We start from the raw sequence: 25,276 nt of genomic DNA, 5'->3' as shown, positions 1-25,276 counted from the left end.
GTCTGGTCAGGGGGCCAATTTGGAACGGCTACTGTGAAGCACAGAAACCCCATCAGGATTCAGGTGCCTATGCCAGAAAGCCATCTCCCCTAAAATTGCCCTGGAGGTGACTTTATTAGAAAAGTATGCAAATCAATGAAACAAAGACAAGATCATCATATTAAGGTTTAATATTAAAAGTTTACAATTAAAAGTTAAATATAACATCCGTTCTCCTTGCTTGGACCCCAACGTCCCACAGTGGGCCACTGACAATCCCCTTCATAACATTCTCTTTGCTCAGAATCTGATACCCAATGCTAGTCAGCTGTGCCCACCCCCTCCACAAACCAATGCCTGCCTTGGGCTCAATTATTTTAGAGAGGAAAGGGCGTGAAAACAAAAAGGAAAGAGGTAAGGCCATAAAAAGATTTCATTTTATTTTTTTAAATATTTATTTATTTATACAAGCACTGGGTACAGTCAGAAGCGCGGGAGGGTGAGAGTATTCACCAGAGCCAGAGCGGGGAACAGAACAGGCAGACTGACGAAATACACTGCTGAGGGGAGCAGTGGGCACAGCAGGAGAGGTCTGTGCGCCATGTGGGACCCTTGCCGGCAGCCAGGGATAGAACTGGCACTGCAGAGGCTGCGGGCAGCTTCCTAGCCCAGCGCTCAACTGCTGCACCACCAGGGGAAGCCCCATGAAAAGATTTTAAAACAAAGAAAGTTAAGAAGGTAACTTGTTCTTATACTTTTCAAAGAACGCATAGGACATAACTACAAGCTAAAACTGTTGGCTGTTTAGATTAACTGCCATATGTCACATGATCTCAAGGGTTTTTTAGGTCAAACAGGACAGTGAAAACTGGGCTGTGAAATTAACATATATCCCACAATTTTGTGACAAATAGATAAAAGCTAAAATTTTGTTCCAGGCTATAGATCAGAGACATTCTGTAGGGGAGGAGGAGGGAGAAAGATCAGACAGGACGGGAAGAGGGACTATGGGGATGGTGCACAGCTGAAATGGTGGTAGAAATTTCATGGGGAAATCATACATTGTACAAATATTAAGAATGATGTAATAAATATATATATATAAATTTTTGTTCCAAAAAGAGGTTGATTCAAGTAATAATGTAATGGAGATTTTAAAACTACAGAGTCCTAAAGAGGAAACCATATTTAACATCAATGTTTATAAATATGATTCATTTGATGGGACCCCTTTATTTAAACCTTACAAAAATCTAGTTTGTCCTGAAGAATTTGAACTCTGTAAATTCAATGTGACTTTAAATAAAATGGTACATATTCATCTAGCATTTATGGCTTTGTAGACATATTCTCAAACATTCCATTAACTGTAGACCAAGAGGGCAAATATTTACAAAACCTGTTATTTGAGCAAGTTAAATTTTACTACAAAGAGGGGGAGAGAAGTTTATATGAAAGAGAAAGGGGTTTTAGGGACAAAAGGAGAAAGGGGAATAATATTAAGATGAGAGTTAAGATATAGGCAAAGAGGGGCCTCCCTGGTGGCGCAAGGGTTAAGCAACACATTATGAAGCAATCTGAAGCCTTTGCATCATGAGTTCAATCCCCGGGCTGGCCAGGGAGAAACCCATATGGCGAGGCAGACCTCTCCTGTCTCGCCTGCTGCTCCCCTCAGCAGTGTATTTCAGTGGATCTGTCTGCTCTGTTCCCCATTCTGTCTCTGGTGGATCCTCTCACCCCCCACATCTCTGGCCTGTACCCCAGCTCTTGTATGCATAAACAAATGAATATTTTTTTAAAAGATTTATTTTTATTTATACAAGAACCGGGGTACAGGCCAGATGTGCAGGAGGGTGAGAGGATTCACCAGAGACAGAGCAGGGAACAGAACAGGCAGAAGGTCTGAAATACACTGCTGAGGGGAGCAGCAGGTGAGACAGGAGAGTCTGCTTGCCATGTGGGTTGCTCCGAGGCCGGTGGGGATCGAACCAGCACTGCAGAGGCTGCGGACAGCTTCACAGTGCTACGCTCAATGTCCTGTGCCAACAGGGAGGCCCAATAAATTAATCTTTAAAAAAAAAGATATAGGCAAAGAGGGCAGAGGGATGAAGGAAGGGGATAAACTAATATTTATTGTCTGCCATGAAGTTACTAGCAAATCAATGTCAGTGAAAATCATGGGATGTAGGCTCTATATTTAGACATGACTCAACCATTATACAAGAAAACTAAATTCTAGAAAACTGAGATGTGTTAAGCCACATCACAATTCATTGAAAATAAACTGAAGTATCTCTACTGATAAGCAGCATTCACTACTCATATTAATTCAAAGCCTTAGGAAATTAGTCAAATTTCCTTGTAATTAGCTTGTGTGTGCGCATGCATGTATATGTATTAATATAACTAAAACCAGATGGATTTCTAGTCAAAATAAATTTTACTCTATGTGCTATCATTTCTATATCTTTAAAACTTAAAGGAAGAAGTAGGATACTTTTTCTATGTAGAAAATGAAACACTTTTCAACAAAAGCTATTAAATGCAAATATTCTATTTCCTTTGAAAATAAGCTTAATATTTGTACTTTGAGGTTTACAATTCTAAATTCTCTAGGAATTTCCTGTTTTTAATGATTTTGACAGGGTTCTTACTTTATATGAAATAGTTGATTTCTTTTTTTAGTGTGAAAGATCTTTAATAGAATTACTGTGCATAGAGAGAAGAAAAAGGAATGTTACTAATAAGAGACTCCCAGTAAACACTTGAAATTGCCTGTCCCTTACAGGCAAAGGCCCAAACAGCACTGGCTTGAAGTGGGGTCAAAATATTGATTTTTGACTTTCTAAAGACATATTTTCTCCATCTTTCATACATATCTCCCTTAGTTTGAGGAATTACAATCAATTTTTAAATTCACTCTTTATTAGCAAATATGTTCTAAGTCCTGACTATAGGTCAGATAAAACTATTTCAAGCTTTGAGGCTCTAATTCATTCTTTTGAATAATGGTAGGTATCATGGCTTACTAAAATGTAAAAGCTGTTTGCTTACAAAATATTTTATGAGATTTTAAAATTATTGTGTTACACTTACCAGCCAAAGCAAGAATATATTCTTGAAATCTTGTTCCTATACGGTTAGTGGCTGTGCAATTATATCGTCCAAAGTCATTGTCAGATGTAGGTGCAACCTAAACCATCAAAATAAAAGTTTCACAACTCTAGGACAATATCACTGTTTTAGAATAAACTCTAGTATGTCTACCATCTTCACGCATAGTAAATAACTCAAAATTTCTTGTTTATAACCATTTTTATATCAAGTGAGCATTACTAAATAATAATATGGACCCTTTGAAGATATAACCCATATACTATTATTGAACTACATATATTATGTTTTCCATTAAATTATTAAGTAAATAAATGGCATGATTCTTTATCTAGGTGAATAGAAAAACTGTTAGATATACATGTAAAGCTCAAAATAGTATACAATTTGAAAAGTACATTTTCTTTTTCAGCACTAGAGAGGTAAACTAAAAACAGGGAACTTGTACCAATAGCTCTGTTAGTGCTTTTTTTTCTAAGATTTTTTCTAAGATTAGGCAAATTTGAAGTTAAAAAATGACTTGTAATGTGTCAAATTTCTCACCCTCTTATGATTTTACTGAACATAAAATATTAACAAGGGATGAAGATTCATTCTAAAAAAAAATATTTCCAGGAAGGTATTTTTCAAGGAAATATTGCCATTGTGTAGCAATCCTGATAGACAAGTACATTATCTTGACATCTAATAACAGTATCTTGCCTCCATTTCTGTTCAATTCCTATCATTCTCTTTCAGTTTAGTTGGAAAAGATCTGACCTCGAGGCTTACACATTTGAAATCCATAATTAAGTTAACCTTCTGGGATTCTATTGCTGAACATTGGGACCAACCCTGTAATTCTAATGTACCAAAATTCTAAAATATCAATTCAGAAAAGAGATTTGATGATAGTAATAGATATAATTTTCAGTCCCAGTAACCATTATTAGGAGAGAATATGCTTACAACAAGAGTTGCTGTTAATTTCAACTCCATACCAAAAGGGGGAAAATGATTTGGTGGTAATGGGAGGCTATTAACTAAAAGTGCAATTTTGAGGTCCATTGAAGATGGTAATTCTAAAAGAGTACAAAAAAAGCTGTGTCATTCATTCTGCACTCAGCTGTCCATCCAGGAATAGATCACTGGCTTAAGGAATAGAAGTTTTAACAGTTCTTATGTAAAGTACTCCTAAATGATTAAAATAATATTTTTTCTTACATTAAGTTTCTAATAAACCAAGTAGATTTAACTGCAAATTAATTTTACAAGTGAGAGAGGAATTTGCCAAAAAAACCAAAATCATTTTTCTATACAGGCATATGAGGAAGCTCTAGCCCTCGAGGTGACTATTTTTCTACAGAAGATCCATTCCACAGGGAAGAATTTTCAGGAATGAATACAATGTGAGACAATATGGACATGACAAAGAATTGTGACTATTGTACAGTTCCTCAATATCAGTAAAATAATTTAAATAAAGCCATTTTCATGGGGAAATTTTTTAAAGTCTCAATTCAGTTTCTTCCCTGTTCCTGGAAGTTTCAATCTTTCTGAAAGGATAAATTGGAGGGGCTGATGATTAATGTCACAGGTGCCTATAAAATCTGAGAGCAGATATACATGCACATAACTTGAATTTAATAAATAAAAGTATTATATATTTAAACTGAACTCAAAGTCAGGCAGTTGTCAGTATAAAAACAACAATCTACAATATTGATTTGAAAAGTAAAATGAAATGAGGATGTGAACAGCTAAATCCAGTTTATTTTGCAACTTATAAATAAGTGAATGGTACATAGTATCTACTCACGCCAGTCTGAGGAGAAGGAAGGTATAGTACAGAACCAATGCCTTCTATGAACATTGAAATGAACTTTTGAACACTAGTAACTGACAAATTGTTTATTTCCTTTCCTATTATTTTCCTGATATAATTGCTTTTCATTCAAAATATAAATATATGAAAAATAATTGCTGTTGCTATACACCTATATTTTTATATTTATAAATAGTGAGACATTCCTCATTAATGGTCTATGATCCAAATGCATAAAATGATCATTTAAATAAATAATTACTAACTATGTGTACTAGGTTATGAGTGTGTGTGTATATAACACATATATTATATACAAACATATATACTGATACATATTAACTATTCATACTAGGTTATATATTTAAATATATTATAAAATAGTTAATAACCACTTAAATAACACAATTTGTTGATATATACATGAAGACTTACCTCTAATATCATCTTTCTTCCTGTACTATATGTCTTTATGTTAGTGGTGTTTTTGGCAGGTAAGACTAATTTCTCTCTTCTCCAGTGGACTGATGCTGGTGGATTAGATTTCACATCACAGCTTATATTGATTGGATTTCCTTCCCAGGAATAATAAATTGTTTGGTTTGATATGAACTTGGGAGCATCTGTAAAGCAATATAATATAACATTTATAGATTTTCTCTTTAAGATAATCATTTAATTTACATACATAATAGTAACTCTTACTTCATTACCAAACAAAGCAATAGTAAATCTGTTTTCATGTATTTAATGTGACATCAGAACTCATAAAAATATGTCATTTGAACATTTCATCAAATAATTTTATTTATATATATATATCCACCCAGAGTTAACCAATTACTAAAATATAATACTCTCAGACACACACAAATATCTATTGAGTAAATGAACAGTTATTGATCTATGTAGATTGTTTCTGAAACAGTCCTCATCATAAAATGAGATTTTAGGATAAAACAGCAATATCAGTGGTCTTGGGTCATTTTTAACATTGTCTTAGCCATATAATTTATCTTATAAAATATTTTGAAACAGATAGGAAATCTAAATTAAAATAGCAATATAAGAACTAAACTCATTTTCCCTGAAATATAATTTCCAATTCCTATTAAACCAGTGATGATTTAATCAACAGTAGCTAATTTAAAAGTTAATCAGTTCCTAATCAGTTCCTACGATGCTCTGTCAATATTCAAGTCCCTACACAGTCCTCACTTAAGAGAAAATAGACAATATATCATTTGATTAAAATTAAAATTATTAAAATTATTTTAATAAAAATGGCAAATTAATTGTCAAGTCACTTAAATTAAATAGAATTCACTTAAATTAATGTAAGATGTATTAAGGAGAAAATATTTTTTTCAAGGCCAGGAATGATAAAGTAAAATATCTAATGATATAATGGATTAAGTTTGCAACCAAAAAAGAAGCCAAACATCTTGATATTCATATAAAACTAAGCTTATGCTGATATTTATTTATATATAATATTTTCACTGCATAACACATATGAAATATAATATCTTTAGCATTATAATATCCTTGAGAGAGTTATGTGGATAATTTATTTGTATATAAATATTGCCCACTATGAAAATCACATGCTAATGGGACTTAATAGCTGACTCACAGTCTAGTCTGTCCATATATAATATATATCTGGGCTATGTGTATTGAATTATTATAACTTGATGATAAAATTAGGGCAAAATTTGGATTTTCTCTAAAAGCAAGCAATTGCCACTAATTTCTTCCCTGATGTTCTCAGTGGGAATTTAATTTGAAATTAGTGGTGTTGAATGTATATGTGCCAAAGGCAATAATGCCATACTGAAAAGTGCAAAAAATGTATTTGTGGTATGAGGCAAGAACATGTTTATATTATGCTTACAATAAAATGGAAACTAAATTCTTACATATAAAACCTTATAAATATCAAAACAAAGCAAGATGGCAATACTAACTGGCACAAGATTGATTGATTAATGAAATCAAAAGATTGATATTAGACCACTCTCTTAAAAGAGATTTGACTTGGATATAAGCATGCTGTTAGCATGCTAAAGAATGTAACCATATTTCGTATTGATTAAACAAATAGTCCAACTTTCATAAAAACTTCAAATGTGCCAAAATATTTTAACAACACAAAACAAAGTAGGGGGGAAATGAGGAAAGAATATGGCATAAATAGAAATATGGAAATAGCAGAAGTGGTAATATATGTCCTATGATATTATATGGTAATATTTATAGCACAACTTTTAGCATACAATATATACGACATACTATGAGATACTATGAGATTAATATATTTTTCAATCTATATATTCTAGATATATAATTTATAGATATGGCTCTATATTAAAAACCAAGTAACTATTTCTCTTACAAAATAGAAAGCTCCCTAGAGACAAATTGTTTAGATTTACTTGAGCTGCAGTTGTACAGGGAAAGGGCTGATCTGGAACCTTTCAGCTCTGATACTCATGACTTTGACCAATTTTTGATTTAAAGGTACCAGCATAAGAGGAAATAGCAGGAACTCAATTTTTCACTTCCTCACAGTTGGTATCAGGAAAAACATATTCAATCCCATCCATGCCAGCAGACGGGTAAAGAACTTTTAAGACTCAGTGGGAGAGGAGAGGAAAGAAACAAGGGGACACAAGGGACGGCTGTGGGGGGAAGTAAGAGTGTGTGAAACCATTTATCCAGGGAAAGAGGCAAGGCAAGCACAATAAAGAGGGACAGATTTATATCTAGCGAGGTGTCAGATCACACAGGGCTCTGCAGACCACCACAGGACTTGGGTCTTTATCTAAAAGCACTGGAAATTGTTAGAGGATTTTAAGGGAGAGAGCTGCCTGCTCAGACTTGCCTTTTACAATGCAGGTTGCAGCATGGCAAGTGGACTGGAGAACCCCCAGAGTGGATGCAGGGAGCCATTTAGAGGTTATTGCAGTAATCCAGGTGGCAGCCGCCCCTCTAAAGAGACAGTATAAGAAATTGAGAGATCTGGTCTGATTCTAGATGTACTTTGGAGGAAAATAAATAAATAAATTTATAAATAAATAAGTTAGTTAATCTTACACTTTTTTTTTTTTTTTTAAAAGGACTGTCTTCAGTCTTGGTAGCAAGTCATATCTATTTAACTATCTAAAAATAATATTGATGGCATCATATGTATTGCCATTTAAGAATGGCATTGGGGCTATAGCAAATCTATTTTGTGCACAAGGCCCTGATTTTCATTCAACTTTGTTTCATTATAACTAAGAAACAATTCATGGGCCTCCCCAGTGGCACAGTGGGTTGAGTACAGCACTGTGAAGCTATCCGCAGCCTTGCAGCACGGGTTCAATTCCCAGCCAGCCAGGGAGATTCCCACATGATGCGGCAGACCTCTCCTGTCTCACCGGCTGCTCCCCTCAGCAGTGTTTTCAGTCTGTCTGCCTGTTCTGCTACCCACTCTGTCTTTGGTGAATTCTCTCACCCTCCTATGCCTCTGGCCTGTATACCCCAGTTTTTGTATAAATAAAAAAATCTTAAAAAAAAAAAAGAAAAGAAAACAAAACAAAACAATTCATAGCTGGGGTCATTGTCTGGGCTTGTTCCTGGAGCTCAAGTTTACAATCCCTCCTCTCAAAGATGTGTATATAGGCCAATTGGTATTTACCAATTGTTGAGCACAGCCTTGTACCCTAAGCCACTCTGAAGTTTCTGTCCATTACATCCTGAACTGGCAGGTGGGCTGGAAAAAAAGTGAATGAATGAATACAAATTATTGTTTACTATTAGGAGTGTTTTCAGTCTTCATTCACAAGTTTGGTGATATGTTTGTGACCCAGACTATATCTCAGGAACTTAACTCTTCTATATCAATTATTCTATGGTAGATTGGTTTTCTTATATGTCATTTCACTTTATAAATCACTCATGTCACTTTTAAGAAACTATGATGTTATCTGAGGACTCTAAGAAATACTGTTCCAAGTTATCATACTCCATAGCATAATTATTTCCAATGTTTCTTAATATTATATTAAAAAAAGAGAAATAGTAGCAATGGTATGCATTAGAATATCTTTATTTAGAAACTGACATACATTCCTGACCAGTAAATCACAGTGCATAAAAATACCACTCATGTCTCTATTGTCACTATAACATCTCCTCTAGGCCGTAATCAACACCCGATCAGTTTTAGAGGCACCATCCCTACTGGGTTACTGGTCTACCAGTTTCTATTTTAAGATGTTACCATCCTGCTTAAAACTTTCTAAAGGATACTCTTCACACTTCTGACATTTAAACTTTTATGATGATTTATGAAGTTCTACATTACATGGTCTATCCCTATTTCTGTGTTCTTGTCTACATTTGGGAGACTTTATTCCTTAACCCTTAGTCATTCCTACCCTTTCGTGATTTTATTTCTTCTGACTAGTGGTGAATTTATCTGATCACATTTTGATATTACTCATCTTAATGTAGTCGTGTGAGTTTATATACCTAAGTAAAACATGAATGCCTTAAGAACGACAACAATTTTACCTTTTTCACTTTCTCTACAGAACCTGAATTTATAATTGACACTCAATAAATAGTTAAATTACAGTTAAATAAATGAATGAAAATATAATATAATGGAATACATGAAAATGAATAAAATTCAATATGTATTCTAGAGATCATCTCTGCATTTAACAAAGGCTGAGAAGTCTACTACCAATATTTGTTGGACTTTCCTAACATTGCAAAAATTCCAACTCCATTTCAGTATTATATCTATAGTGATACCTTGTCCTTCATAGAATCTTACTGCCTCTTTTGTGAGGTTAGCCCCTTAAATTAGCTAAGAACTAATTGCACATGTTTTTTTAATATCTAAAACAACTTGACACTTTTTCAGTTATTGAATTTTCTCACTTGATTTATGCTAAGGAAAACTATCAAGGGAATAAAAACTAATATATCCTTTGGCACATTTAGAGGATAATTCAATTAATAATTTCATAGATCCAGTTCTACTGTATGTTCACTCATATGCAGAATCAGCTATGGCAATTAACTGGATTCAGCCCATGTGCCATGGGGATTCTAATGGCTGCCTGGAATACTAAATTAGATGTGTGCTTATTGCCAATTAACCATAGCACTGGATGTGCATTTTCTATACTAAATTTGAGCAGTCAAGTTATACATAAATCTCAGCATAGTTGGGGACCTTGGAGTCATAAGAGTGTGCATAGTTGTGTGTGTAAGAATATATACAGAATATAAACACACAACTATGCACACACTTATGACTCTGAGATCCCCAACTATGCTGAGATTTATATATATATATATACACACACATATACATACACACACACACATATATATATATACACATACACACGCAGAGATATAGATATGCATATGTGACTTCATAGAACGTACTGGATTTCTAACTTATTGTTAGTAAGAATATGGGTATTATTGGTCATAAGAGGAGTTTGATTATGAAGGGAATTAATCCTCTTTTTATTATTGTGCTTCTTCTCTAGTACTAATCTTTTTGCTTCATAAATCAAATATACAAATACTAATAAAAATTTCTGACTACCTATCACTGTTTTGTTCTCTCATGACTTTATGTAATTAAATTTTCCATAAAGGTGTATTATATTTAAAGGTCTGCATTATTGCTACCATGCACAATTTCACATATGAACTTAGAAAACAAAGCTTAAATTATTAAAATTGGAAAGAAATCTGTATAAATATGTATTTTATCTAATAATGAATTTTATATCTAGATCATTAATTTTATATATGGCAAAATAGCCCCCAAAATTGGTATTAGTAATTAAACTTCCCAGGTCTGTCAACTTTACTGGCTTAAAAAATAAAAAGGAAACTAAAACATTTCCACCCTTTAGCTTAAAGTGCTTGGTTGTATATTTGTGAAGATTATATGCATGATAGAATACATGGGGTATAGCAATGAAAAACAAATAAAGTATTAAAATCTAACATTAGAATTAATGACTGTAATAGCCTACATGTGGATCTTATTGTGTGTCAGTTCTAAGCATGTTATATAGTTATCAAATTTACATTTGGTATTAATTATAACCGCCATTTTGCTTTTATATTTATCACTTCTCAATCAGACCTCTAAAATGTGGAAAATTATGTAAACCTCTTCTGACTTCCTTTATATATCTTAAATGAAAATCAGTAACAAATCATCACATATTTATAACTTTCAAATAACCATAACATTATTTGGAATTAGATCATCTCACCATTTCTTTCCTGTAACTTCTGCTTATATTGACATATATTTTAATATGCATTTGATGATCATACTTCTATTTAAATAGGTGATAAACAATAATCAAAATTTATTTTTTACAATGCAGCGAAATAAGCTAGATAGAATGAAAATAAGAATCAAGTTATGACTAGAAATAAATCATAAGCAATACATCTGTAGTACATTGTATCAGAAAAAACAAAAATTTAAAAAAAATATTTCTTTGCTGAAGGTAATGAATGACTTGTGTGCATGGACATAGATAATAGTATATTTTCTGAGTCAAGAATTGTTTATTCATTATTTTTATTTCCCAGAATACATATACTACCTACTACATCTTTCCCATCTTGAGCATTAAATATACTATAAAAAGTGAATAAAGCAAGATAAAGTAGCTTGCAATATATTATTATATAAAACATTTCTACTGTTAGTAACTGAAACTTTATAACAATATTAATAGAATAAGAATTAGAGAAATTAAAATATATAGAAGTCAAAATACATTGGTAACCATACTCTGAATAAAAAACAGCTATATATCTAAGGGTTTTATAAAGGAAGCATTTCTTAATTATGCAAAATTCAAAAAAATAATGAAATTAAAAAACAAATGTACATATAGGCAAATGCTAATATAGTATTGATTTATTAGAATATGATTTGGAAAATTTACATATCCAAATTTTTTAAATTGAGAAAATATAGTTCATAAAATTGTTTGTGTTTTAGACACATAGGATCTCTCCTTTCAGGTGCTGTTACCACACACACCCACCACCAAAACACCCATATTCCTCCAACCTAGTATACTTTATGGATAAAAATATGTATTTCCTACTTATAGAGATTTCTTATCAATTGTATAGCAGGTTGGATAAAAATTTAAAAGAACTTTGAAAAATAATTAGCATAAATACTCATATTATTGTAGGACTATCTGATATTTCACTCCCAGGCATATAAGTCTGGTATGGCATGTATGATTGGGTAAATATCCACTCCACAGGCCCTCCCAAGGGAAGAGGAGGGCATTACCTGCCGTATTGACATGACCACAAATGAATGACATTTTTGAGTTGTACAACTAGAGTAAACACTTGAAAATTGCTTTTGTTGTTGATCTTGTTTTCTTGATTTTCTGCCATCACCATGACATGTCTCTGTCCCTGCAGTTGACACCTCCGAAGACTGGTTACAAATGTGACTGAACCCAAAGCATAGAGTGAACCATTACTACTTAAGGCAGAACTCCTTAATCAAGATCAGCCTAGTCACCAGATTCCAATTGAGCATGCGAATGATTATTGAACACCAGAGAACTCGGGGGTGTTATTTATCTGTAATTTCATATCATTAGCTGACTGATGTATCACATTGTGTAGTTTTAAATTTTTTCTCCTTAGGCGCTCCCTGGTGGTGCAAGGGGTTTAAGCACAGCACTGTGAAGCTATTCACAGACTTTGCAGCGTGAGTTCAATCCCCGGCTGGCCAGGGAGTTACCCCCATAGCACAGCAGACCTCTCCTGTCTTGCCTTCTGCTCCCCTCAGCAGTGTTTTCGGTCAGTCTGCCTGTTCTGTTCCCCACTCTGGTGAATGCTCTCACCCGCCAGCACCTCTGGCCTGTACCCCAGTTTTTGTATGCATAAATAAATAAATATTTTAAATAAATTTAAAAAATTAAAAAAAAATTCTCCTTAGCCTTTTTCATTTTTTCCATGTGCTAGTTTTGTTTATTATCACTTTTTTTGGGTGGAATGTAAGATCCAAAAATCCATTGTTTTTGTTCGCTCTATTCAATTCTGTATACTCAACAACTAGAAAAATGATTGGGACATGCACAATAAATTTTGTTGTATGAAAAAATGTAATGAAAATCCTAACTTCAGTATATCTACAATCATAAAAAAATAAGTTTAAATCCATCTCTCTTTTCAAACCAGAAAACTGAAATTCAGATAATTTAAATGATTTGAGCAATGTCCTAGAATAAGATCAAGCAAATTCATTAAAACATCAAGACAGCTGTTTACACCATGACATTTAAATATTATTTTAGAAAAGCTCAGCATACTAGAAAACTGCTCAGTAGTTTGAATCATTACAAATTTGGCTTAAGGTAGTGGATTAGATATCAACAAGACATAGATTAAGAAAAATCTGTCCTTGACTCTGTTCCACTGAAATTAGAATACAAAAGATTTAATGATTTGTGGCCAGAATTCAAATTAATTGGATTGAAGATGTTGGAATGATCTTTTTCAAGGAGTAAGTACCTTAGCAGCTTTTGGTGGCCATGTTACTCTAGACTAAGGTATAGAGTGGTATATTTGAAAAGGTGTATTTATTAAAGTACCATATCCAAGGAAGGAGAAATAAATTAAAGAGCATTATTATAGAATGAATGTTTACGCCCCACCAAAAAATACATATTCTGTAACCCTATTCCCCAATATGATGGCATTTGAAGATGAAGACTTTGGGATCTAATTAATTTTAGATAAAATGATAAGGGTGAAAAACCCAAGATGGGATTAATGTCCTTAAAGAAGGAGGACAGCAAGGCTCTCATTCTGCACAAGTGCCACAGAGGGGTCAAGTGAAAATGTAATTATCAAAAGAGCCTTAACTAAGAACCTAAGCACTCTAGTGTCCAATGTTGAACTTCCAGACATCAGAACTGAAATGAGAAATAAATGTTTGTGTTTTAACCACTATGGTATTTAATTATAGCAGCCAAAATATGACACTTATAGATGGTTAGAACTAAGCCACCTTTTGAGCAAGGTCTTCATCCCGGAGGAAGGACAGATATTGTGGTAAACTAGAGATATATTTCAATATTTTTGTGACCACTGAGGTTAAGTAGGTGCCAAGAGGAAGCGATAAATCCATTAGTTACACAAAATGACTGGTTTGTTTTTGTCTGATACTTGTTTGTATCTAAGGTTTATCCTGTCAAGGACTGAATATTTCCTAAAATACCTTAACAACTTTTCATCGCTGTAATCTTTGACATACATTGAAAAGAACAGATTTGAATCAAATGATTACCTGTCAGAGATAGAAAAACATGTGATAAACTAGAATAACTGATAGCATTTATGCTCATGAGGAATGTGATATATCAAATTTTCCTAGGGGGCTCATGTAAAATTAGGGTTAAAAATACAGCTGAGGGCCTCCCTGGTGGTGCAAGGGATTGAGCATGAAGGGGTGCAAGGGATTGAGCAGTATGAAGCAATCTGCAGCCTCTGCAGCATGTGTTTGATCCCCAGCTGGCCAGAGAGAAACCCACATGGCGAGAAGAACCTCTCCTGTCTCGCCTGCTGCTCCCCTCAGCAGTGTATTTCAGTCAGCCTGCCCATTCTGTTCCCCACTCTGTCTCTGGTGAGTCCTCTCACCCACCACATCTCTGGCCTGTACCCCAGCTCTTGTATGCATAAATGAATAAATCTTTTAAAAAAATACAGCTGAGCAGTAAAGATTGTTCATCATGTCGTTCTAATATTCTGCATTTCTTATCTTCTTATCTTATAGAGATAAGCTTTATTTTTCTCTCAGATGCTGTCACTGAAATTATCACACTGGATATAAAACCTAAATAGTTGCTGACTTTAGAACCAATTTATTTCTGAAAATTTATTTCACACATTTCTAAAATGTGTGTCCACTATGACCAAGGAGTTCTCAAATGTCTAAATGTTTATTTAAATGATATTCTTTATATTTTAAAACAATGTTCACATCTTATTTACTTCATCCAATATTTACAGGAGATAATGTTACTAGAATCACTGCTGTCTGGACAGATTGTAAAACTTGAAGAATTTATATATAACTACATAGAGCAAGATTTATTAATTCTATAAAATACATGTGAATATCTAACATTAATCTGCTATACGGTTAATTTATATTATTATATATTTTAAAGGTTTATGACATTGCTGATGACTTTTTTACCACAGGAGAAAATGCGTTTAACTATTACTACTATGTCTAACATGAAATGAAAGCAAGTGTAAAGAGTTCAATGAGAAAAATGTAAATGAAAAAATCAATATTTCCTTAACATGCATTGTTACCATGTAACTATTAAATTAAATGTATCACATAAAACAATTAAGTCTAATTAATAGTTAATAAGTAATGAGTACCTAGTCACAAAACTTAATGATATTCTAACTGTAATCAAACATACTATGTAATTGGTGCTTATTGCATTAAGCCAGATATCGCATGCCTATTAGTGCTTTTGTTTTATAAATTAGAACTTTAGTTCAACCCATGCTTCTTCATAAGGGTAATGCCTTTGAAATGTTGGAAATGAACTGGCAATCTGCCAAGGAATTTGCTTAAGCTGAAACACAAAAGAGGTATTGAACAACAACAACAAAAAAATAGGCTTAATCTCCAAAACACCTAAAGTTTAGTGCTACTACAATAAATGTGGTTGGAATCAAATTATAAATGGCTTCTTCTCGCCTCATTTTTAGCAATATTCTACTGTATGTTCCATCATGTAATAAAGAGAAAAGTAATTTTTTGTAACATTTTGCAATTTTTTGGTCGTTCTTATCATTTCTATAATGTTTTGATTCAAAGATGTATAATAAAATATCCTTACCATTTGTAGCAGACAAGCATTTATTTACCATGATGACTTTCCATAGCATCTTAGGTAAGGGGATGAAAATTTTATTGTTATAAATTTGTCAATAAAGAATTCTATCTTATAACAAAAAAGTTTATTCATTAAGATAAAAGCTTATTGCATAGCTTTATTATTTATCATTAATAAAATATTGCAATATCCAATCAAAGCTTCTACCAATCTTTATATGAGAATAAAAGATATTAATGTAGGCATAAAAAAGTTCAGAGAGATGATAGGATTAAAAACCAGCTCCCCATTATCCCTCTTATTATTTCTTTATATAGAGGACAGGTGCTATTTGAGGAGCTTCAAAGTGATGTGGGATCTAAAAGTTGTACAAAGGAACATTGGAGTTAAGCCAATAAAAGATGTATAGTGTGGTGGTGGTCTCAGATAAGAGGCAGTGAAGGAGGTGCATAATTCTGTGTATTAAATCACAGAAATCTCAACTGAAGTCCAGAGCTTTCCATGCCTAGTACAGTAACAAACCCATGTAACAAGGACTTGATGGAATAAACTAAGACTTAGAATCACTGCTCACAGGGAAGCAACAGGGAATGTAGGGACATTTATCACTTAAAACGGCTTTGTCAGATGGTTGTCAGAAGACCCAGTCAGATATTATTTACATTATCCAGGGCACAGTCAAACATTTCTTGACATTAAATGAATCAAGTGATATGACCATTCTGAATGGGAAAGAAAACATGCTTATCCTAATGGTGTTGAATCAATCAGATACAGACTTTAGAGAAGCAAATTTGACTATGCTCTTTGAGGTAAAATAAAACATTGTTAAGGGCCTCCTTGGTGGCACGAGGTTAAAGTGTCAGTGCTATCAAGCCATCACGAGCCACTGCAGCACGAGTTCAAGCCCCTGCCAGGGAACTAATCCACATGGCACAGCAGACCTCTCTTGTCTCCCCCACCCTCAGCAGTATATTTCAGTATATTCTCACTTAAGTATTTACAGCTTCAGTGCTCCCCACTCTGTATCTGGGAAATCCGCTCACATCCCCTCCCCCAACCCGCCACACCTCTGGCCTAAACCTCAGTTCTTATATGTATAAATAAATATTTTTTTTAAAGAAAAACATACTTAAATTGAACAAAATATTTAATAAGTGTTAGCAGAGAAACAGAAAATTTAAAATACAAAATTATTTGGCATCTAGAGAAAAATGTATCTTAGAATAAAATCTCACTAGATAGACTTAGTAGCATAAATTAGATAATGTTTTGGGGCAGAATGACCTGTATATACTTATTAAGTTGATTTCACCTATGTTTTCATTTAAAGCCACTGTTTTCTTTTTGACTTTATGTCTGGATCTGTATCCATGGTTGTAAGGGGGGGAGGTTTAAAATTTCCTACTATTATTGTGTTGCTCCTCAATGACTCCCTTCAGCTTTGTTTACATCCTTCCTTATATATTTTGGTGCTGCTGTGTTGGATACATATACGTTAATACTTGTTATTTTATAATGAACCCTGTATCATTATATAACACCCATATTTGTCTCTGGCTTTCATTTTTGGCTGAATGTCTAATTCATATAAATATAGCGGTTCCTGCTTTTTAAAATTTTTCCATAGGTTTAGAGTACTATTTTCCACCCTTTCATTTTTAGTCAATGTTTGTATTTACATTTAAGTGAGTCTCATAAGCAACATGTAATTGGTTTTTATGTTTTATCCTTTCCTGTCAATCCCTGTCTTTTGACTGGTGAGTTCTGTTCATTCATATGTTGGATGATTATTGATATGATCACTAAGTATATAATTGATTATATTGATTGATAATATGACTTGTACTGCTATTTTGTTTTTTAATTTATGGTTCTTTTTATTTCCTATTCAAATTTATTCAAATAGATTTTCTTACTTTTCTCAAAGTTCTGCATGTTCTTTTGATATGTTCACAGAACTTTCTGAAGGACAGACAATATGAAACAAACGTGTCAATAAAATGAAGATGGAAATCTGTTCCAGTGTATTTTCTTATCAAAGCAGTGTTAAAACAGAAATCAACCAAAGGAAGAAAGAAAACACCACAAATATGTGGAAACAATATTCCACTGAACAACTATTGGGTCAGTAATAAAACAAAAGCTGAATTAAAAAGAAATCTAAGCATGAATACAAATGAAGACACAACTTACTAGAATTTATGGGATATGTCAAATAAAGAGAGGTAAGAAGGAAGTTTATAGCAACAATGTCCTACCTCAAGAAAAAGGAAGTATTACAAATACTATCCTAAGCTTTCACTTAAAGGAACTAGAAAAACAAGAAAGACAAAACCAAATATCACTAGAAGGAAGCAAATAATAAAAACTGGAGCCTAGGTAAACAAAATAAAGATCAATAAAATCAAGAGCTATTTCTTTGTAAAAATTATCAAAATATACAAGCCTCTAGTCACATCAAAAAAAAAAAACAAAGAAAAGGGAAGAAAAACACAAACAATTAAAGTCAGAAATAAAATGAAATTATAGCACATACTCAGAAACAAAATGGACGCAAGAGAGTATTATTTACAATAATATTGAAACAGGTTGAATATCTATAAGCAATAGACAAACTCTTAAAAACACACATTTCAAGACAGAACAGGAATAGAAACTTCCCTCAAAAAAGAAAAAAGCTCAGAACTAGATGCCTTTACTAGTAAATTCTATCAAATTTAAAGAGGAATTAACCCTTTTCCTGTTTAAAATATTTCAAAAAATTGACAAAGAGGGAAAACTTCCAAATACATACTATGAAGCAAATATCCTGATTTTGAAACTAGACAAGAATATCAGGGGAAAAAAACTCAAAAAAACTTCTGGTCAACCTCTCTGATGAACAAAGATGCAAAAATCTTCATCAAAATAACAGCAAACCAAATTCAACAGTACATTTGATCACATTGTGTTTATTTCAGATAATTAAGTGTTGTTTACACAAAAGTGTATGATACATCACATTACTAAAAGGAAGGGAAAAAAAGTATGATTATGGCATACAAAGACCAACAATTCAAATATCATGGATTTCTTAGTAGAAACAAGGAGATTAGAAGATCATAGACCCACATCTAAAAACAATGTCAAATTGAATTCTTTCCAAGAAATATACCATTCAATTAAATGCAGAAGCAGAATATTTTCTGATGAAAAAATTAGCAGACTTTATGTTAAACAACTATACTCTTAAAAAAGAGAGAAGAATTTTCTTCAGGCTGAAAGGCAATAATATCAGAGGGTATATGGATCTTTAAAAATGAAGGAAACACAAGACAATTGGTAGAAAAGACTGAATACTATTATTTTCTCTTCAATTACTTAACATATTTGTGATTCTTACAAAAATTACATATTTTCAGGTGAGCATTTCAATGAGTGTAGAAATATGTGACAATTATCTTTTCTTAGCAATCTGTCTTTGAGAAACAGAGTATTCTAAGTACTGCTTTTTAAAATACTATACAGGGCCTCCCTGATGGTGCAAGGGCTTAAGATGCAGCACTATAAAGCTATCTGCAGCCACTGCTACAGGAGTTCAATCCCCGGCCAGGGAGCTGACCCACATGGTGCAGCAGACTTCTCCTGTTTCACCCGCTGCTCCCCTCAGCAGTGTATTTCACTCAATCCACCTGTTCTGTTCCACACTCTGTCTCTGGTGAATCCTCTCACCCCAATCACCCTGTACCTCTGGCCTACACCCCAGTTCTTCTACACAAAATAAATAAAATCTTAAAAAAATAGTTCTGCTTGTGTTTTGAATTAAATGCTGCAAAACAACATTACAGTATTCGTGGTAAGAAATATCAAGGCACTAGATATATAACACTGAAATGTCCCATCACATCCACTAGATGTCTCTAATAACTGACTTTGTCTACATTCATGCAAAAGCTTTGTATTAAACATTGCAAAATGAACTATGTATATTTTGATCATCTTACAAAAATTAATATTTTCTAAAGCAAGAGGGGTTGTTTTAATAAACATTCAAAGTGAAATTAACTTACATTCTATATCAAGGTACATGCTCTTTTGATGCCCTCCAATTGTACTTGCTGCTTCACAGTCATATCTCCCCGAATCTGTCAACTTCACATCTTTAATATGCAGTGATGAGCTTCCGTGCTGCCCTTTGACTTCAACACGGCCGTCTGGGCTCTGTTTGCATTGATTCAGGAAAAAGAAAGATTTATGCTTGTTTTATGCAAAATGGTGATGATACTTATGGCATTGGTCATGTACAAAAATGCATGAAAATAAATTCTTACCTGTATAAATTTGTTTTTCAAATAAGTGGTATATTTATGATTTACTGTTTTCAGTTTATCCATGTTTTCCTGCCTCCTTGCTTATAGGGACACTGACATTTAGTAAAAACTCAGGCACATGTTTATCGACCTCTTTTACTTATGCTTTTACTTTTAAAAAAGCTTGCATGTTCTGATATGGTTTTGCTGTTTTCCAATAACGTTCTTGCAAACGAAACAACAATGCCTATTTGATTCTGGCTAAAATCTACCAGTGAAAATGATATTCCTAGAGAACTTTATGGTTCACCATGTAAGAAAATATATCATGATGTATGACAAACTATTTAAAGGGAATTTATAGTTGTCATTCTAGAACAAATGCAGCAGTACTGCTCATGAGTATAAATCCACATGCATCATAGACCCAATATTGAAACCATAGCACTGTCATTCTCAATCAATGGAAACAACACAGAAATGATTAATTACTTACTCTATGATTATTGACCCAAGTCAAGGAATTGCTTCTAATTCAATAGTCTACAGATTACAATTCAAATAAGAATTCTTGTGTGCAACATAATTACGATACCTAGAATTGTTTGCTTAATTCACTCTATTTTTATAGCAAACTACTGAAAGATAAAGTTTATTCATTGACTTCTTTGTATTATCAGGGAATATACTGAACCTCTAATATTTGTCATTCATTGGAAACATGTACTTCAGAATTATGGCATTGATTCTTTTTTATTTGAGTTTTTGAGAGCCTCAATAAAATATCGCATGCCATATATTTAGAATATGTATGTTACCATGTAACTACATAACAGTTTAATTATCCATATGAAAAATTTAAATAAATTGAACATCATGTGTGTAATTTGTAATGAAATTATCATCCTTAATTATAATTGTATCAAGACTATTTTAAAGCTTTTTTTGAAACCTGAAATTTATAGCTCAGGATCTCATTACTTTTCTGCTATTTAATTTTATATAGGTATGCAATTTTATATAGTCAAATTAGCTGCTCATCTTATTTACAACTTATGTTCTTTGAAAACAAGCAAACAAAATGTACTAGGGATGAGTTATGCAACTAAGATCAGGATTCAAGGCCAAACATGTGTTCTCTGACTCTTAAGTACTGCTTAAAAAAATAGTAAGGTGAGGTTTTCAAGCAGAAGCCCATTGACTTCCCACATTTTATAATATACTGCTGTCAAACACATTAACTTAATTTAGGAAAAAAGGAGGGAAAGCAAGAATTCACAGAAGTAAAAATCAGCTGAGTAAACCCAAAAGCCAACAGTCAGTTTGCTATCCAGGGTAACACTACTTTTCAAACACTAAGTGGTAATTCTTTGATCCCTACTGCACCTCTATTCATCATTGAATCCTATTGAATGATCATCCTTCCTTCTGTACTGACTTCCCAGGTCTTTGAAGACACCCCCACTCTCCTGGTTTCTCTCCCTGTTCTTTCTATCCCTTAGTCTGGGTTGCAAGATCCTCTCTCCCTGTATGTGTCTGTTCTGTCCTAATCACTGGTCTCTTTCCAACTCAATAGACTGCAATTTGTCAGTCACACACCCACCCACACCTACACTGATGATCACTTTTAATCTATCTGGGATCCTCTTACCCTGGAGCTTCAGTACTAGAAATCTACTTACAGGACATATGCCATAGTTATCCATCTCCAACAGGACATGCAGATTTTAATGCATCACCCCCTCACCCAGCATCACCTGTTCTCACCAACAGGTGGTCTTTTTTGTATGAATGACACAAATATGTATTCATGCCCCTGCCATCCTCTCTTCTCAGCTATGGATCACTTATATTATTAGTTATTATCTACTTATATTCTAAGTGATAAGAAATCTCAAATTATCATCTTGCCAAATAGTTTCACTTCCAATTTTAGCATTTGTTTTTATAGTCCTATCTGCTCTGTCTTTCGTATTTACAGTCTTACTAGTCCTGTCGAGTTGGAAAGATTCTGACAGATGTCTCGGGATTTTCAGACAGCGCAATCACACTGAGGCTGAATGTGACCCAAAAAGACTCCATGACTGTGCAAAAGCCATCAACATTATTTACCATGTTTTTTCAGCAAAAATCATTCCATCTGCAGAAATTATTTCTTGTGTAGTTAAGATTGTTAAGCAAACTTTTAATACTCATAATAATGTTATGAAACGTTCACACTCCCATGATAAAGGTCATAAACAACATTGTATTGTCTCAAAAATGAAATCCCAAATCCCTCAGTTTAATGTTGAATGATGAAAAGTGAATTCATTTTTCAGTTCAAAAATATATCACTTTTGTAATACTCAAAATTAAATTTAACTCCTTTGAGAATAAAAGTCCTCTTGTTATTACCTATCGCAAATTATGATATTTTGACCTGTGAAAAATTATTGGTGTATTTAAGATGATTAGCAAGTTACAAGTAAAATGTTGGCATTTAAATGTTATCTGAAAACATTAATAGAAATATATATGAAATATTAATAGAAATTCTAGAATAACTATATTTGTTTGAGAGGATTAGTGGTACCCTATGAAATCATAAGTCATTTCCAGACTTGGCATCGGCTCTGTCATAAAGCATAACATGAATTTGTCTGAAACACTGACACCAGAAGACCAAAGTTACTCTGTCTCATATCTGACATTCCAAAAGACTCTGTACTAGGACAACTCATAAAGCACATTTCTAAAAGAAATTCATTTATATATTGGCTTTAATTCACCACCACGTGAAGATTCACTTATGACATCTGATATTTGATTGAGACAGGTTAATGGGTATATTATCTGTTCATTTAGTGTTTTCAGGTTTTGTCACTGCATGAAGTGAGATTAGAAAATGAGTGTCTCATTGTACATTACTATTCTAATTTTTTAAAGAAAGGCACTGTTTGAAATATGATTTGATGTTATAATTTTTGCCTTTCCAGGTCAGTTTAAGGACTGCTTATTTGAATATCATTTTGCTAATTAATGGAATGATTTTCTAATGTTTATTGCCGTTTCAGTAATCTTTTAATCAATGATGTATGTGATAACTACCTTATTTTCATGATGTAACTATTTCTAAAACAACTTTTCACTGAAATAATAATGGTTTATAAAATTACATGCTTCAGGTATACAACATTATAATTTGACATCTGTATACACCACATCACGATCATTACCAAAAGTCTAGTTTCCATCCATCACTGTACAGTGGATCATTTGTGCAGTGTACTCATTTTACCCAACCCCAATCCCTTGTCTCCCTGGCAACTATCAATCTGCTCTCTATACATGTTTGATTTTGTTTTGCTATTTGTTTTGCTTCTGTATATTCCGCATACATGCTAACAAGTGATAGTTGAATGTGGCTCCAATATAAGCATTTTTTTTTTAATTTAATTGCTGGACATTTAAAATATGTCATCACCTTTTAGGTTTTTCTTTTTTTTTTTTTTTAAGGCTACATTTAAAAACAGGTTTATTAAGAAAAGGGAAAGAAAAAAAAAGGCAATTGCATCATCACAGGTGGGCAGGAGAGCTACTTACATGGTATTTTGTGACCTTACCTCGCTATACATTAATTGCTAAATTTAAATTGCAATTGTAATATACAACTCATCTGAGGTAGCCTGTATTCCTTTGAAAGACTAAAAAGAACATGAAAAGATGCTTGACATCATTGGCCATTATGAAAATACAAATCAAAACCACAATACTACTTCACTCACTCTGGGATGAGTACAAGAAGAAAAATAATGAATGTTAGCTAAGATGTAAGAAAATAAAACCTATGCATTGTTAGTGGAAATGCCAAATAGTGCAGGTACTAGTGATAAAATGCCTGACAGCTGGGCCTCCCCTATTGGCATAGCGGTTGAGCGCTGGCTTGCGAAGCTGCCCGCAGCCTCTGCAGCGCCGGTTCGATCCCCAGATGCTGGCGAGGGTCCCACATGGTGCACAGACCTCTCCTGATGCCCGCTGCTCCCCTCAGCAGTATATTTCGTTGATCTGCCTGTTCTGTTCTCCTCTCTGGCTCTGGTGAATCCTCTCACCCTCCCGCGCTTCTGACTGTACCCAGTGCTTGTATGGATAAATAAATAAATCTTAAAAAATAAAAAAAAGTACAAATGGCCATTTACTCATATGCATAAATAAGATATCTTATATCCATGCATAGAATATTTAGCAATAAAAAGAAATGTAATACTTAAATAAACTATAAAATGAACACTATGCTAAATAAAAAAAGCTAGTGATAGAGGCCACAGTGAATATTTTTATCTACATGATATTGACTAAGTAGAGAAATCTACACAAACTAAAAGTACATCAGTGGCAGGTGATGGTGAGGAGATTGGAAATGATATAGAAGAGGATCAGAATTTCAAATTGAGGTGATGAAAATGTTGCAAAATTTGTTGATTACACTGATGATTGAATAAACTTGTTACTATACTAAAAAGTATTTAAATGTACACTTTAATGGTAACTTCATGATCTATGAATCAGTTGTAAATAAAAGGGTACAAAACTGATATCAAGGGAAGGAATTAGGATGCTCTCTATATAAGCAAGTAGAAAAGGGAATGGAAAGTTTCAGACTGAAAAACAATAAAGAGAATGCATTTGTTATTTGTCAAGTTTTCTTATGCACCAGAGTGAAGAATGAATTTGAGAGAGGGAAGGGAGACCCAATGAACACAAACTGCTCTGATTATATTTTGGTTTGGGGGAGCAGTAGTGGAGATGGGGAGAAGTGAGGAGAGCCTAGAAACCCAATGAGGCAGAATCAACAGTGTTACATGATTGATTGTCTGGGAGACAGTTATGAAAAAAAGAGAAAAAAAAATACTTCTAGGTCTGTTACAATACCCTAGACACGAAATTCAATCTTGCTACTAAAATTATTCTATATATATAAAATATATAAAATTATACCTATGTCTATTCATATTTTATAACTACCAATATTTTAAAAACTGCCATACATTCTACTTCATATTATCAGTAACTTAATATTTAAATTGAAATATCAATAAGTAAAATTTTTATAATAAAATCAAAAGTAGTATAAAATATTCAGAGACGGTAATTAAAAAAAT

The 25,276-nt window shown here is 33.2% G+C and overlaps 1 protein-coding gene across 4 annotated transcripts in view; it reads right to left on the bottom strand.

Moving 5' to 3' along the window:
* The window catches only part of NCAM2 (neural cell adhesion molecule 2), a gene marked incomplete at both ends in the record, with an annotated part of 418,249 nt that overhangs the window by 77,478 nt on the left and 315,495 nt on the right, over positions 1-25,276 (bottom strand). For all 4 annotated transcript variants that reach the window (XM_084232218.1, XM_084232219.1, XM_084232221.1 and 1 more), the window contains 3 exons: positions 3,076-3,172; positions 5,333-5,520; positions 19,896-20,046. In XM_084232218.1, coding sequence (XP_084088344.1) covers positions 3,076-3,172; positions 5,333-5,520; positions 19,896-20,046 — 436 coding nt within the window. The remainder of the gene's footprint in view (positions 1-3,075; positions 3,173-5,332; positions 5,521-19,895; positions 20,047-25,276) is intronic.

The sequence above is a fragment of the Talpa europaea genome (genome assembly GCF_964194135.1).
Source record: "Talpa europaea genome assembly, chromosome: 4".
Lineage (NCBI taxonomy): Eukaryota > Metazoa > Chordata > Mammalia > Eulipotyphla > Talpidae > Talpa > Talpa europaea.
Note: the sequence above shows the minus strand (reverse complement) of the source record. Positions and strands in the feature narration are given on the sequence as shown.